At 31.2% G+C, this 13,089-nt stretch overlaps 1 protein-coding gene across 2 annotated transcripts in view; it reads right to left on the reverse strand.

Annotated features, from left to right (window-relative positions):
* The window catches only part of LOC143206863 (atypical protein kinase C), a 32,253-nt gene that overhangs the window by 10,192 nt on the left and 8,972 nt on the right, over positions 1–13,089 (reverse strand). For both annotated transcript variants that reach the window (XM_076419681.1, XM_076419682.1), the window contains exons 4-5: positions 6,561–6,611; positions 2,417–2,502 (exon numbers count right to left, since the gene is read on the reverse strand). In XM_076419681.1, the coding sequence (XP_076275796.1) occupies positions 2,417–2,502; positions 6,561–6,611 (137 nt within the window). The remainder of the gene's footprint in view (positions 1–2,416; positions 2,503–6,560; positions 6,612–13,089) is intronic.

Below are 13,089 nucleotides of genomic sequence, written 5' to 3' on the forward strand. Positions count from 1 at the left end.
TCAGCAAAGGTTCCAAGTAGTGTTTCTTTTGTTGTTGAAATGTCAGCATTGTAGAGCAGATATAGGAGAGATCCTAAGACGCTACATTGTGGAACTCCAGCCGAAATAGTTTTAAATGTCGATAACGCCATTTCGTGCGATACTCTAAATTTTCTTCCGAAAAGATATGACCCCAGCAGTTGACAATAGTTACGCGGTAACAATTTGCTCATCTTACAAATTAATCCCAAAGGCCAAACCCGATCAAAAGCTTGTGAGACATCCAGGAATATTGCAGGGCAGTATTTCTTCTCCTCAAACGCTTTTTCAACAGCCGCAGTTACTCTGTGCACTTGATCGATTGTTGAATGGTGATTTCGAAAACCAAACTTGAAATCTGGTATTATTACAAAATTTTTAACACGTTTAAATATTAGTTTCTCAAATAGTTTTGATATTGCAGGTAGCAGCAAAATAGGCCTATAAGATTCGAGTTGTTCGGCAGGTTTGTCAGGTCTTTTGAGCATAATTATTTGTGCCACCTTACCGAATTCCGGAACATGCTTCAGTCTTAAACAGACATTAAATATATATGTTAACATGATCATTGCTTTTTGTGGAAGTTCTTTCAATAATCCAGGTGTAATGTCATCTATACCAGGTACCTTTTTAAGATTGAGGTTATCAATTTCAGTGGCAACTTCCAATGGAGAAATTAGATTTAGATCTACATAGGGTTGATAAACAGAAGATGTATCCATGGTAGATTCTATATCATTAGGTTGAAATATGTTAGCTAAGTATTGTGCGAACAATTCAGCTTTTTCATCGTTGCGTCGAACCCATTCATTTCGATCATTTTTAATTGGGGGTACTCGAATAATTGGTCTTTTAAATCTTCGAGTTGCTTTCCATAGCGAACAAACTTTGCTTCTAGACTTAATTCACTTACATATTTTTGAAACCAATTCTGTTTATAGTCTTTGATATTTTGATTTGATTTGATTTGTCTGATTAATAATTCTATTAAAAGTAGTTTTGTCTGCAGCATTTCTGGTTTTGTGCCATACTCTTCTAGCTTTTCGCCTTTCTTTTATCATTTCTCTAATTTCGAGCGCTAAATTAGTTCATATTCTGATTTCTCTCTTGCTATTGGGGTAGCATCTTTTGCAGCTGACGAATTTGTTCAACCATATTTTTGATTTGTTGCTCAAGATCATCTATACTTACTTTTAAACTGTTTTGTTCCTGCAGTGTTAATCTGAATTTGTCCCAGTCAGTATAATTGTTGGTAAGATTAGGCTTTTTTGCTTTTCTTAGGATTGTCGCGCCCAGTGTTAACAATAGTGGAGTGTGATCAGATGTTAGATCGCTTTCTGTACTAATTTGATTTAATTAGATGCCTTTTGAAATGTAAAAATCCAGCAGGTCCGGGATTTTATTACTGTCTGTGGGCCAGTAAGTGGTTTCGCGCCCTGAATGATAATTACAATTTGTAAGGTTAATGGCTTTGAGTAATTCATTTCCTTTTCCAGCTGTTATTATTCGTGAACCCCAAGCTGTATGTTTAACATTAAAGTCTCCACCAATAATAAACCTTGGGCCTAATTTGGAAAAGATATCTTTATATTGTTGTCATTTTAGGTCTTGGTGGACAATATATAGCGCCAATATTTATTTCAGCCCCATTTTTTTCGATACTAATTATCGTAGCTAGTATTTCTTCATTTTTAATCGAGCAAATACATAACAATGTTATTGTTCAGCATGATAGCGCTCGACCACATGTTAAAAAATGTGTGAAAACATACTTGGAAACATTAAAATGGTAAGTCATTCCCCACTCGCCGTATTTTCCAGTTCTTGCTCTTTCTTACTACTTGCTCTGACATATGAGTTCACTTCTTATAAACATAGCAAAAATGGGTCGATTCGTAGACAGCCTCAAAAAATACATCGTTCTTTCGAGATGTTTTATCGATAGACAATACTTTGAACAAAACATATTGTACCGATATTTTACAAAAAAGCTGAAATTAAAAAAAATCATTTGAAACTAATTTATAGGCCTAATATAATAGGAAAGATTTAATAAGATGATAAGATAATTTCATACTAATTACGATATATCTCGTATAGTTATTAAACGTAGATAAAAATAAAATTGTATTCCAACTGTATGCCCGAGGACCCATAAATACCCAGAAACATATGTAAGTTATTTCATCAGTTCAACATTCAATACAAGCAAATGTTGGTCGAGCCACTTTATCATCAACAATTACAGACATTAATTGTTTATATAGTGACGCATCTCTCGATTATTTAAACTAAACACAACATCGGTAGATCTGCGGTTATAAATATCTCCGGGAAAAGATTAAAGCAATTTGCCAAACCAACAAAAAAACTGATAAATATATTGAAATGAACTTACCCTATTAAATCGTTTAGGTTGAAAAATATGACCATTGACCCTATACAACTTTCTCCATCTTCGAGCCCCTCTTCTATAAATGCTACCTGAAAACAATTTATCGTATTTATTAGTAAATTGCTATATTTTCTGTCATGTAAGACATAAATGATATATATATAATATTATAACAACTATATTATATATATACAACTAATACAAATTTTAAAAGGTTAAAATTTTTAACAAATTTTAACCTAGAAATAATAAGATGTACACATATATTAATTTTAGTTGTTTCTTATAATTATTATTAATTTAAAGGTTTAATGTAAATAATAACAATTATAAAGGATTTGCAAGAAAATATCAGTGATATTCAAATATCAGCGTAGTAAATACAGATACTAACCAAGTTTCTCTCGGTGGGCGTTTGTACAAAACAGGAAACACTTGATCACCTGGCCCAGGATCATTTTATTCCTGGGATGTCCATGTATGTACATTATTGAAGACAATTCACATAAATTCGGAATAAAGATTTAAATTCGATCAGTCAATTAACCATCGAAACCGGGAAAAAACAATTTGGAAACCACATTCGGTGCGGTTCACTCATGAATGGGCAAATAGATAGAATTCCAGCCAATACTGACATGCGTTCATACACCAAGTTGCTTGTTTATATTGTAATTATGGCCAACAATCGAAAAGTTAACGGTCATATCGTTCGTTTACTAATACATAAGACAATAAGTGCATACAACCATCGATGACCTAAGATATAATTAAATATTAATAAAATCTCGACTTTATAGATCGCGACAGAATACTCTGAAAAAGATTAAAACGATTTCATATTGTTGGTTGTTTGCAACACAATATTCATAAATTTTTCAGTAAAGAAAATAAAGCTATTTTAAAATTTCAATATGTTTGTTAATATTAAATAGTGGACTTTCAGTATCCTTCAGTAGTAGCTTTTTAATCGTGCAATATATTAATGATAATATTTAGGTGTTTGTATCCTACTTCGGTATACTTGGTATATAAAATACTACCGATTATAGATGGCAACATTTTAAATATTAAGATTTTATTTTTATGATCATTCAGGCATTTCCAAACTGGATATTTTTCTTTTCGTTCGACTGGTAAGACCTTAACTATTATTTGTGTTAGTTATTAAAGTTCATTCGTATATAAATATGTATAAGTGCGTTTTTGGATGTTTAACAGTGAAACATTTCAACAATAAAGAATATATTAAATCTTATGTTGTTTTCGGCTTCTCTAACTTTGAAATGGCAAAAAAAACTTATTTGGTAATAACGCTCTATCCAGGGTAAGTATTTTTTATTTGTATAAATTGTTCAAAAGTAGAGAGTCGTCCTCTTATCTTATCAGTTTTGATGCAAAACACTCAGTTGTTTTCAATTAAAAGCATCGTGTTAATCACTATGTAACCATAATTTACAACAAAATGTCATCAAGTGCGTTATTACTTGATACGAGATGTAGATTTACAGCAACAAAAGCCGAATATAGTGCTAAAGGTGAGCCCTTTATGTACCCCTCCGGACTGTAAAAACCAAAGCAAGTCGAAGCAAGCTCTAAATAACATATGGGCTGAAAAGTCCCAGAAATAACAAAGAAAAATCTTTTTTTTTAAATAAAAATTGGCTTTACTCGTCAACGTAATCTCCATCAAGAACGACACAATCGTTCCAATGCCGTTTTTCAATTTCATTTCAATACCACTTTTGTAGAACGATTTATCTTTTGCCTCAAAATAGGACTATAGTGAAATTTCTTTCCGGTGAGCACTTTTTAAGGTCTGCGAACAGCCAGTAGTCGTTGGGAGCCAAATCTGGCGAATACAACGGATGTTAAGTAGATTAAGTAGGTTATGTTTTCACTTTAAAAAGATATTTATCGAAAAAAATTGGTACTATATATATTAATTAAAAATATTCTACTTGTTCATTTTCTACAATTCTTATTTAACGATAGGAAGAAGTAAACTTATGTTTCCTCAATTTATTTTTAAACGTATCAGTATCAGTTTTACATATAAATGTTACCCTTGTAATGAAAAATTAATTACGGTATAATTTAGACCACTGGGTATTCGTAAGTTTTTCTTATTGTGTATAGACAGAAAGATTAAGTAAGTAAGGATATCAAAATATCTGTTCAAAATAGGTGCCACGTTTACTCACTGTTGACCAAAAACAAGAACGTCTTGATGATTCTGACCAGTGTTTGGCTATGTTTAAACGTAACAAACCGGAGTTTTTGCATCGATATGTGACAATGGATAAAATATGAATCCATCATGAAGTGGAATCCGGAATTAAAATGATTATCATCTGAATGGGCAGCAACTGTTGAACCTCGTCCAAAGCGCGTAAAAGCACAACAATCGGCTGGAAAGCTTATGACCTAGGTAGTTTGAGATGTACGTGGTGTGCATTTGAAGGCCGAAATTGCAAAGAAACGACCCCATATGACAAAGAAAAACATTTTCACAAATAAATCAAAACAGTGGCAAAACTACATGAATTGAACTTCGAATTACTCCCGCATCCGCCATATTCGCCAGATCTTGCTCCCAGCGACTACTGGCTGTTCGCAGACCTTAAAAAATGCTCACCGGCAAAGAAATTTCCCTCAAATGAAGAGGTTATCGCTGAAACTGAGTCCTATTTTGAGGCAAGAGATAAATCATTCTCCAAATTTTTTTTTATAAAATCTTTATTAGATACGCTTAGTACAATATTAATTTACAATTAATTTATTACTACTTTTCCTATATACTTGGATTAATTAACAATCAAGACGAGTCCGAGGAAATACATAAGTATGTATTCCTCAATTATAAAATTATAATTATTTATTAATTATTAACTTATAGCTATAGTTTACACTAAATGTATACACTTTATATAAGTTCGTATGGTTTTGTTCGCTTCAATCTCCTGACATCCTGCGCGCTGTCCAGCAGTTGTATTGCTTCCACGTTAGTATGATTTAGTAATCTTCCTTCGTGTTTCAAGGCGAAATATTGGATAACTTCGCAAATCCATTTGATTTCCAGGTAATCGTGCAGTTCTTCATTAGTTACGTAGCGATAGGCATTGGTAATCAATCGAAGAACCTTGTTTTGAATTCTCCAAAAATGGTATTGAAATAAAATTGAAAAACGGCACTGGAACGATTGTGTCGTTCTTGATGGAGATAATGTTGACGAGAAAAGCCAATTTTGATTTAAAAAAAAACGCGTTTTATTTGTTAGGACTTTTCAGCCCATGTGTTATTTAGAGCTATTTATTATCTTACATATTTAGGTTACAATGGATAAATCTACCATTATATACTGGAATTAAACAAATAGTCAGTTCTCAGTCTGTGAAAGCTGCCCAAAGCAGCCCAAACGAAGAAATCGGCTAACTAGATTTTGGAATCCACATATTAGGGGAGGCGAACGGTATTTTATATATTAAATAGAATGAATTGCCATACTCCAGATTAGTGCAAATAAAATATTAACTTAGATCTGTTTTGAGAGCAACGACGGAATAAAAAAATTAATAGAGTTTAAATCCGAACGTATCTCTCGCAAAAGAAGTATATCTTAATGAAAAAAGTCGAATTACTAAAAAAATTTAATTGTATATTACAGCGAAGACTTAAACCTTAAGAGTTCTATAAAGTGCTAATAAATATTCATATACTTTGTATACAAAAACTGCCTTATTTACCAGGAATAACTTCTGATTATTACTTATTTCAACGACTGGTCAATAATGTAAAACTGACAACACTTTAAATGCTATAAAGAAGTAACAGATTAAAGAAGAATAGATTAAAAATTAATGAATTGTTTTCAATATTATCTAGCTTTAAACAGCAATGTTCTGAAATAATAGATATTTTCAATAAAAGTAATTTAAAATTGAAACCCCAATTTTTGAAACACCATGCAGAAAACTTAATTTATGTATTTGTTTGGTTGTATAAACCCAATTCAAAATTTCTTAAAGAGCGTAAAAAAAGATATTGCATGTTGCATATATACGAACATTATATATATTATACTAACAACAACAAACATTTACACATATCTAAACAAAGTATAAATTTTAGTTAATCTAATACTTACGGTCATCACTCTGACATGGTATTCCTGATTGTGGTGGAGTATTGGGAAACACTGCAGAAAAAACAAGTTCGAATAAATAAAGTATTTTTGACATTTCAATAGCCAACAAAATGCGGAACGTTTGAACAAGTATTTAATATCGCATTTTTACAAATGTATCTTGATAAAACAACCAAATGGCACACCACTTGATAAGATAATGGTTTATCACATACTGATAAAACGATCTAAATTTTAATCCATTTCTTAAATATTTTTATTGACAATTTTTATTTCTCTTAAATCTTAATTAACCAATAATTTATTAAATATGTATTGATATTGATTGATTCGATTAATGTAATCAGGTTAATCAATCAAAATTATTCGTAATATAAAATAATCCTTAACTTATAAATAATTTTAGAGATTACTTTTTTCATCAAATATACATTGTCTTTCAGTTGTGTTTCCTTTGCTTGTGAAACATAATACCAAAAATAAAAATATTTGTCTCAAAACAATAAAAAAAACAGGAAATGGAACAAAATAATACTTAAAACTGATAACTGTTTTTATGCAAAATGAATCACGTAAATTGTGATTCATCAACAATCTTACCAGTGCAACCTAATAATTTACTTATTATTATCAATCTTCCCTTACCAATATCATATATCCCTGTTTTTATTTATTAATGTATTTCTTTCTATATATCAACAGATTAGTTGTACTTTCTTCAATCTCTGGCAAACATTATAACTCGAATGTCGATTAGTATCGGCTCATTTAGGAAATAATCAGCTCTTGGTCTAAATATTAATTTTAAATTTCTTGCTATCGAATATAATCATAAAAATAAAAGAAAATGTTATTTTTAACGATAATAAAAAAAAGTGAAAAAATTAGAGAGTATTAAGAACAAAGTTGTAAAATTTATTAATTATAGTTATGGTTACATTTATTTTCTTTTTCTACCACAGGATTTTTTAAATGGGACGGGTCGACGTTGACAACAGGGACAGTTTACCTTATCATTTACTATTCAGTTATTGATGCCAAATCGCCATAACAAGTTATACGATTAGGCAGCATGCCCAAATAATAAAACTTTACTATCAAAATTTTTGTTAATGCAAGGCATGTCCGTGTTGTCCAACCACTCCAACCAAAATTCGGCACAACCTGTTTGATAAATAATCATTAGCTAACATCCGCACATTAAAAAAAATGCCAGATCGGGTCGAAAGGATCTAATAGAACCCGAAATCAATCAATTTTCTACCGTACACAAGAAATTTGGCCTACCTTTGTTTAGTTAAAGCACAAAAGAAAAAATAAACAAAGTAAAGTCTTCCTAGATCTCACTTTTTTTTAAAATAGTACTTGGAAAACAGGCCGTTACAGCTCCCTTAGGAAATAAATTATAAACCAAAACACCTCTCCTAAATCCCCTCTTACACTGCAGCTCTAACTGAATTAAACTGTCACATGGCTCAGATTCGGGAGATTCCAGGTTATTCCAGCGACTACCCAAGCAATATATTTCCACCGTAAGAAGAACCTTCTAATAGCTAGAGTTTATATCGACAAGGTTGTAAACCGTCACATATCTCGGTTTATACTTCGACCATAGATTCAAAAGGTCTGAGCAAATATAACTGGGGATTTTTAAAATAAATGGAATTTAATTTTTTTTATAAATGAAATTTAATATAATTTATATTAATGTTATTGCTAATCTTTATTTACCCATAAATTAAAAATACAAGTAAGATTTTCCTAACCAAGGCTCAACCGTACAGTACAGTACAGATCTGGTATAGTCTGATATTCCCGATATATCTCAAAAATATATCTGTATGTGAAGCAAAATATACTACTACCGATGAATGCTAAATGACCTTCATCAAGAACAATCTCATCTATAAGGTAACTAGCAGGTAGCCAATTTCCTAGAGAATAACCAAGCTAGATTTTTGAAGAACGCCAAGCGAATATAACTTATCTGGCAGATATGTGAGTAACCGACGTAACAGCCCATCCAGAATGAACTAGTATCAGTGCTAGAGCTATAAACAATGTAAGCAAAGTGTAAAAAACAGTAGTTTTGATTAAGCATAACTTTTTTAATAGGGGAAATAGGTGTAGAGGCTTCAAAAAAAATTTTTTTTGTTTCACAAATCGATAATACAACTATTCAAGAATATACTCTGGAAATTTCAAAGTACAATTACAAACCATTTAATAGTTATAAGCGTTTTAGTGAGCGTTCTTCGGTATAGTGGGTGGAGCGCGTGACGTAATACGGGGTGGTATTGGAAGGATGCTTTATTTCTTTTAACAATAGAGATTTTGAATATAAATGAATAGAAATATTAGTTATCAAGCTAGTATGTTTACATTTTAAAATCAATTCTAACTTAAGTTTCATAGATGGCATAGAAACCATTTATACAAAAATGTCTTCGTATCCGAAAAACGAGCATGGTGATTCAAGCCGTAGTACTAGGTCTCATAAAAGATCATTTCACAGAAATCCAATACGAATCGGTAGTCAAATAACTGATGTGAAAATGAAGAAAAATAAGTTAAAGTGAAAGAATTAGAAAAGAAATAAGAGAAAAAATGAAAGAAGAAAATTTACTCGAGAGATGCTTAGACGGTCACACTCAATATGGATATGAATGCTTCACTTCAACAGTTTGGCAATTGGTTCCAAAGCATTTGCATTAAAAAATGTTTGACAGTAAAGAAGCTCGAAAAGCTCTAAAAGAACAGTAGCAAGCCGAAAATGACTTTTTTTTCTTTATATATATATATATATATATATATATATATATAGTTTATTTGTAAACTAGAAACCAAGAAAAATTTTCATATTTTTTATTGCATGTAAATGTAAAAAATGGTAAAAAAATCGTACTTGATTTTCATATTCCTAAAAAAAAATTAATTTTCGTTTTTTTTAGTTTAATCTTAGTTCATATAGAAGAGACCCTTTTAAAATTTGAGAAATTGTGACATTCATTCAAATCAAACTGAATGAATATGTGTGATTAAAAAAACTTTTGAAAATTTGTTTATAAACTCTTAAATACATGTACAAGATGTTCTCAAAATACAAATAAAATAAATATATTCTTAATTGGCTAAAAAAAATCATGTCCCGAAATACTCCGTTTTACAACTATTTCCCCCCTGAAGTAAATTAGATTTAAAATTTAGTTGAGTGGAGTTTGGGCAAAAGTACCGCAGTTCTAGCTGCATGGTCACCAAAGGTAGTTTGAAAGTGATCAAAGCCCTTTAGCGCAAAAACATTAAAATTATGATTTAGGATGTTTATACAAAATACCCTTAATTTGGCTGACTGAAGTTGCTGTAAACTTGCTACAGAAGGGAGGTGAATCGGTCTGGTGTTTGGTAACGTGATATGATGAGTGATATGTTTACATGATAAAGCTAAACAAGCATAAAAATATGATTGAACATGACTGTGTGAAAAATATGAGTGTGCTGCCTATGCTGTATGCTGCGACATATCATTCAAAAGCGGATTCAAAGCGGTTGATATTAAGATTAAAACATTAAGGTTTAGAAAAAAAAAGAAAATATTTTATGAATGCCTATCGCAAATAGGAGAATAATATTAAGGGGATGTCTAGTGTAGAAATGTGTAGAAATAATGGTTTTTTGATGAAATACTTGATGGATACTTGATGAAACCATTAATGGGATCGCTATCAACTACAATTGATGCATTTGGGCCTAGTGCTGCACGAAAAACGGCCGAAATACGATAACACACACGGAAACATTAAAATGGAAAATGTTATCCCACCCACCGCATTCTCCAGACCTTGCTCCTTCTGATTATTACTTGTTTCGACATATGAGCTGTGATGTGTCTGGGCAGGGTTTCATTTCTTATGAAGATATTAAAAAATGGGTTGATTCGTGGGTAGTCTAAAAAGATACATCGAAGAAATTGAAATGCGTAATTTTAATTATGTAATATTAATTAAAATGTATGCTTGAATTGCCCGAAAAATGGAAAAAAGTAGCGGCTATCGACGTATAATACTTTGAATAAAATACCAAGAGCCAGAGTTAATAACCATAGACTAGTTTGTTCGCTAATTATGATTTTTAAATAAATAGTTATGCTAATAAGTATAATTGCCGTATATGAAAAGCATGACTATCTTCCGTAAAGGTGACGTGTATTGGTCAGTAATATAGTGCAGTTTGACCACACTAGACTTTTTCTTGTAAGGTTTCGTAAATCACAAACAGATGCTAGTAAGCTGCAATTGACTGATGATGATAAAGTTAATATAAGGCCCAGGCCATCACTCTAATTCAACCAGATCTATGCAGTCATGATAAGCCACGGAGGGTATTAACTTCTTTCAAATTTTCTCTAACTATAACAAAAGTCACTTCGTCAATGGTCGGCAAATACTTTGTCAGACCTGATGACAATATTATAGCTGTCAGATGGCATTCGATCCAATGCTATTTTGAACATTTTGACTAAAGCATTGTTCTGATGAAGAAACATTTATAGTTCCTGAACCATAGTTCGCTTCACTGTTCGATTGTGAGCACAATCACTATCAATTTTCGTCCATTTACATTGTCCATAAAATAAATGTCTTATTGATGATCTGCATCTAACAGTCGTAACAGCGCTCCAAATAAATGATACGCGCTGATACAAATTTGAATGTTACCAAAAATCTTGTGACTGTGAGGCTATGAATTTGCCCTGTACAATAAGCGTTTCTCCAAACGACGTCATTTAGGAACAATTATTATGTTTTCGAACGTTGGACAAGGAGTGTTTAGAATCATTCTCTCAGAAACTAATGAATGTAATGGATCTGGTAGTGGGGCCGATTGTGGCAATTTTACTTTTTCACCGGTATATCCACCACTGTATTTTAATGCCTTACAATATTGACGAACGATTGTCATTTTCCTCAATTATAACTGATTTTCATTTTCACTGAAAATCCATTTCTGGATCGAAGTGGAATGCTGCTCATTTCTGAATCATAGGAAGACTGTGTCTGCCAAATCGCTCAATTTCATTGTGCAGCCTCGCCGTTGTTGTGTTTGTGAACTCATCTGAACTTATCCACTTCATTTCCATTCACTCTTGAATGTACCATACCAATACGACTATTGGCACCTAAATTAACCCGTTGCACATTTTATTGGGTCGACCTAATTCAGGTCGTCTTCTCCTTGACGTTATTTATAATAAAAGTAATAATTGTAATAATTATATATAATTGTGTAATTCTAATAATTGGCATTCTCTAATTGGCTAATAATAAAAGTAAAGAAAGTTCCCGCAAATTTGTAACTAAATAATAACAAACGTGAAATATATTTACAAAGAATGCTTTATCATAAACAGTTCCTTCATATTTCAACTCTATTCCTTAAAATATTAAATATTATAATATTTACTCGGCCGTAATTCGAAATTACTGTTAGCACATAGTTATATCATATTTGATATATATGCCATAATGTGAAAGATAAGATTGATTTCGCATTATCGAATTGTTATATATTCTAAACATGGATTGACAAAAGCGGCCGGTAGTTTTAATCAGTATTTAACATGTTTAGTCACAAAATAAATTTTGGATGTATCTATAAATATTTGACAATCAACAACGATGTCTTTATGACAGCGAAACTATTGATGATAGTGATAGTGATAGATGGTATGAGAAAACAAAATGGTTTTTTTACTATTTTCCTCGCAATTATTCCATATTTTCTCACTATATAAACCTTCACTGGATTTCTGAAAATATTTCAAAACTAAAATTAACCAAATCGGTCTAGCCCTTCTCGAGTTTTAGGAAGACTAACAAACAGAAATTCATTTTGATATATATAGAAAATTTTATTAATATTTGGATGTTAATGATGAAGTGAATTTTATATACTTATAAAATATTTTTGACAAAAAAATTGAACCGACTTTAAAAAAATAAATAAGAAACTTACTAAAAATAAAAAAACAATCAAACTTGTATTTTTAACACAAAAAAAACATTTCAAAATGAAATATGTAAAACCAACCATAACCATGTAATGTGTTATATAATGAAAAACCTTATTTAAACTATCTACTACACGTATTTTATATTGCGTATATATACTATATACGCACAATTTAGCTTAATACCTACCTAAACCTATTTATCTATTTACAATATTATTTTAATTACTACCAACTTATCACTTCGAAATCGGTGCTGAACCCAAATAGTTATATTAATTTACATTTGTTTTGTTGGTAATTTATTTTCTTGTATGTAACAAAATTATTTACCTAACCTAAACTTATTTATCTCTACTACAATATTATTTTATTTACTATCAACTGATCACTTTGAAGTCTGTGCCGAGCCTCCTACTGTTGCGATAGCCGCGGGTTCGAATTCTGCTGGGGCATGGTCGTAAATTTATGTTTGTAATTGTTTAATATTTGTGGATGATCTAGGCAAGAGTATAAAATCCG

Source organism: Rhynchophorus ferrugineus, unplaced genomic scaffold (genome assembly GCF_030347505.1).
Source record: "Rhynchophorus ferrugineus isolate W39M unplaced genomic scaffold, kcgeb_rfMv2 rfM1, whole genome shotgun sequence".
NCBI classification, from domain to species: Eukaryota; Metazoa; Arthropoda; class Insecta; order Coleoptera; family Curculionidae; genus Rhynchophorus; species Rhynchophorus ferrugineus.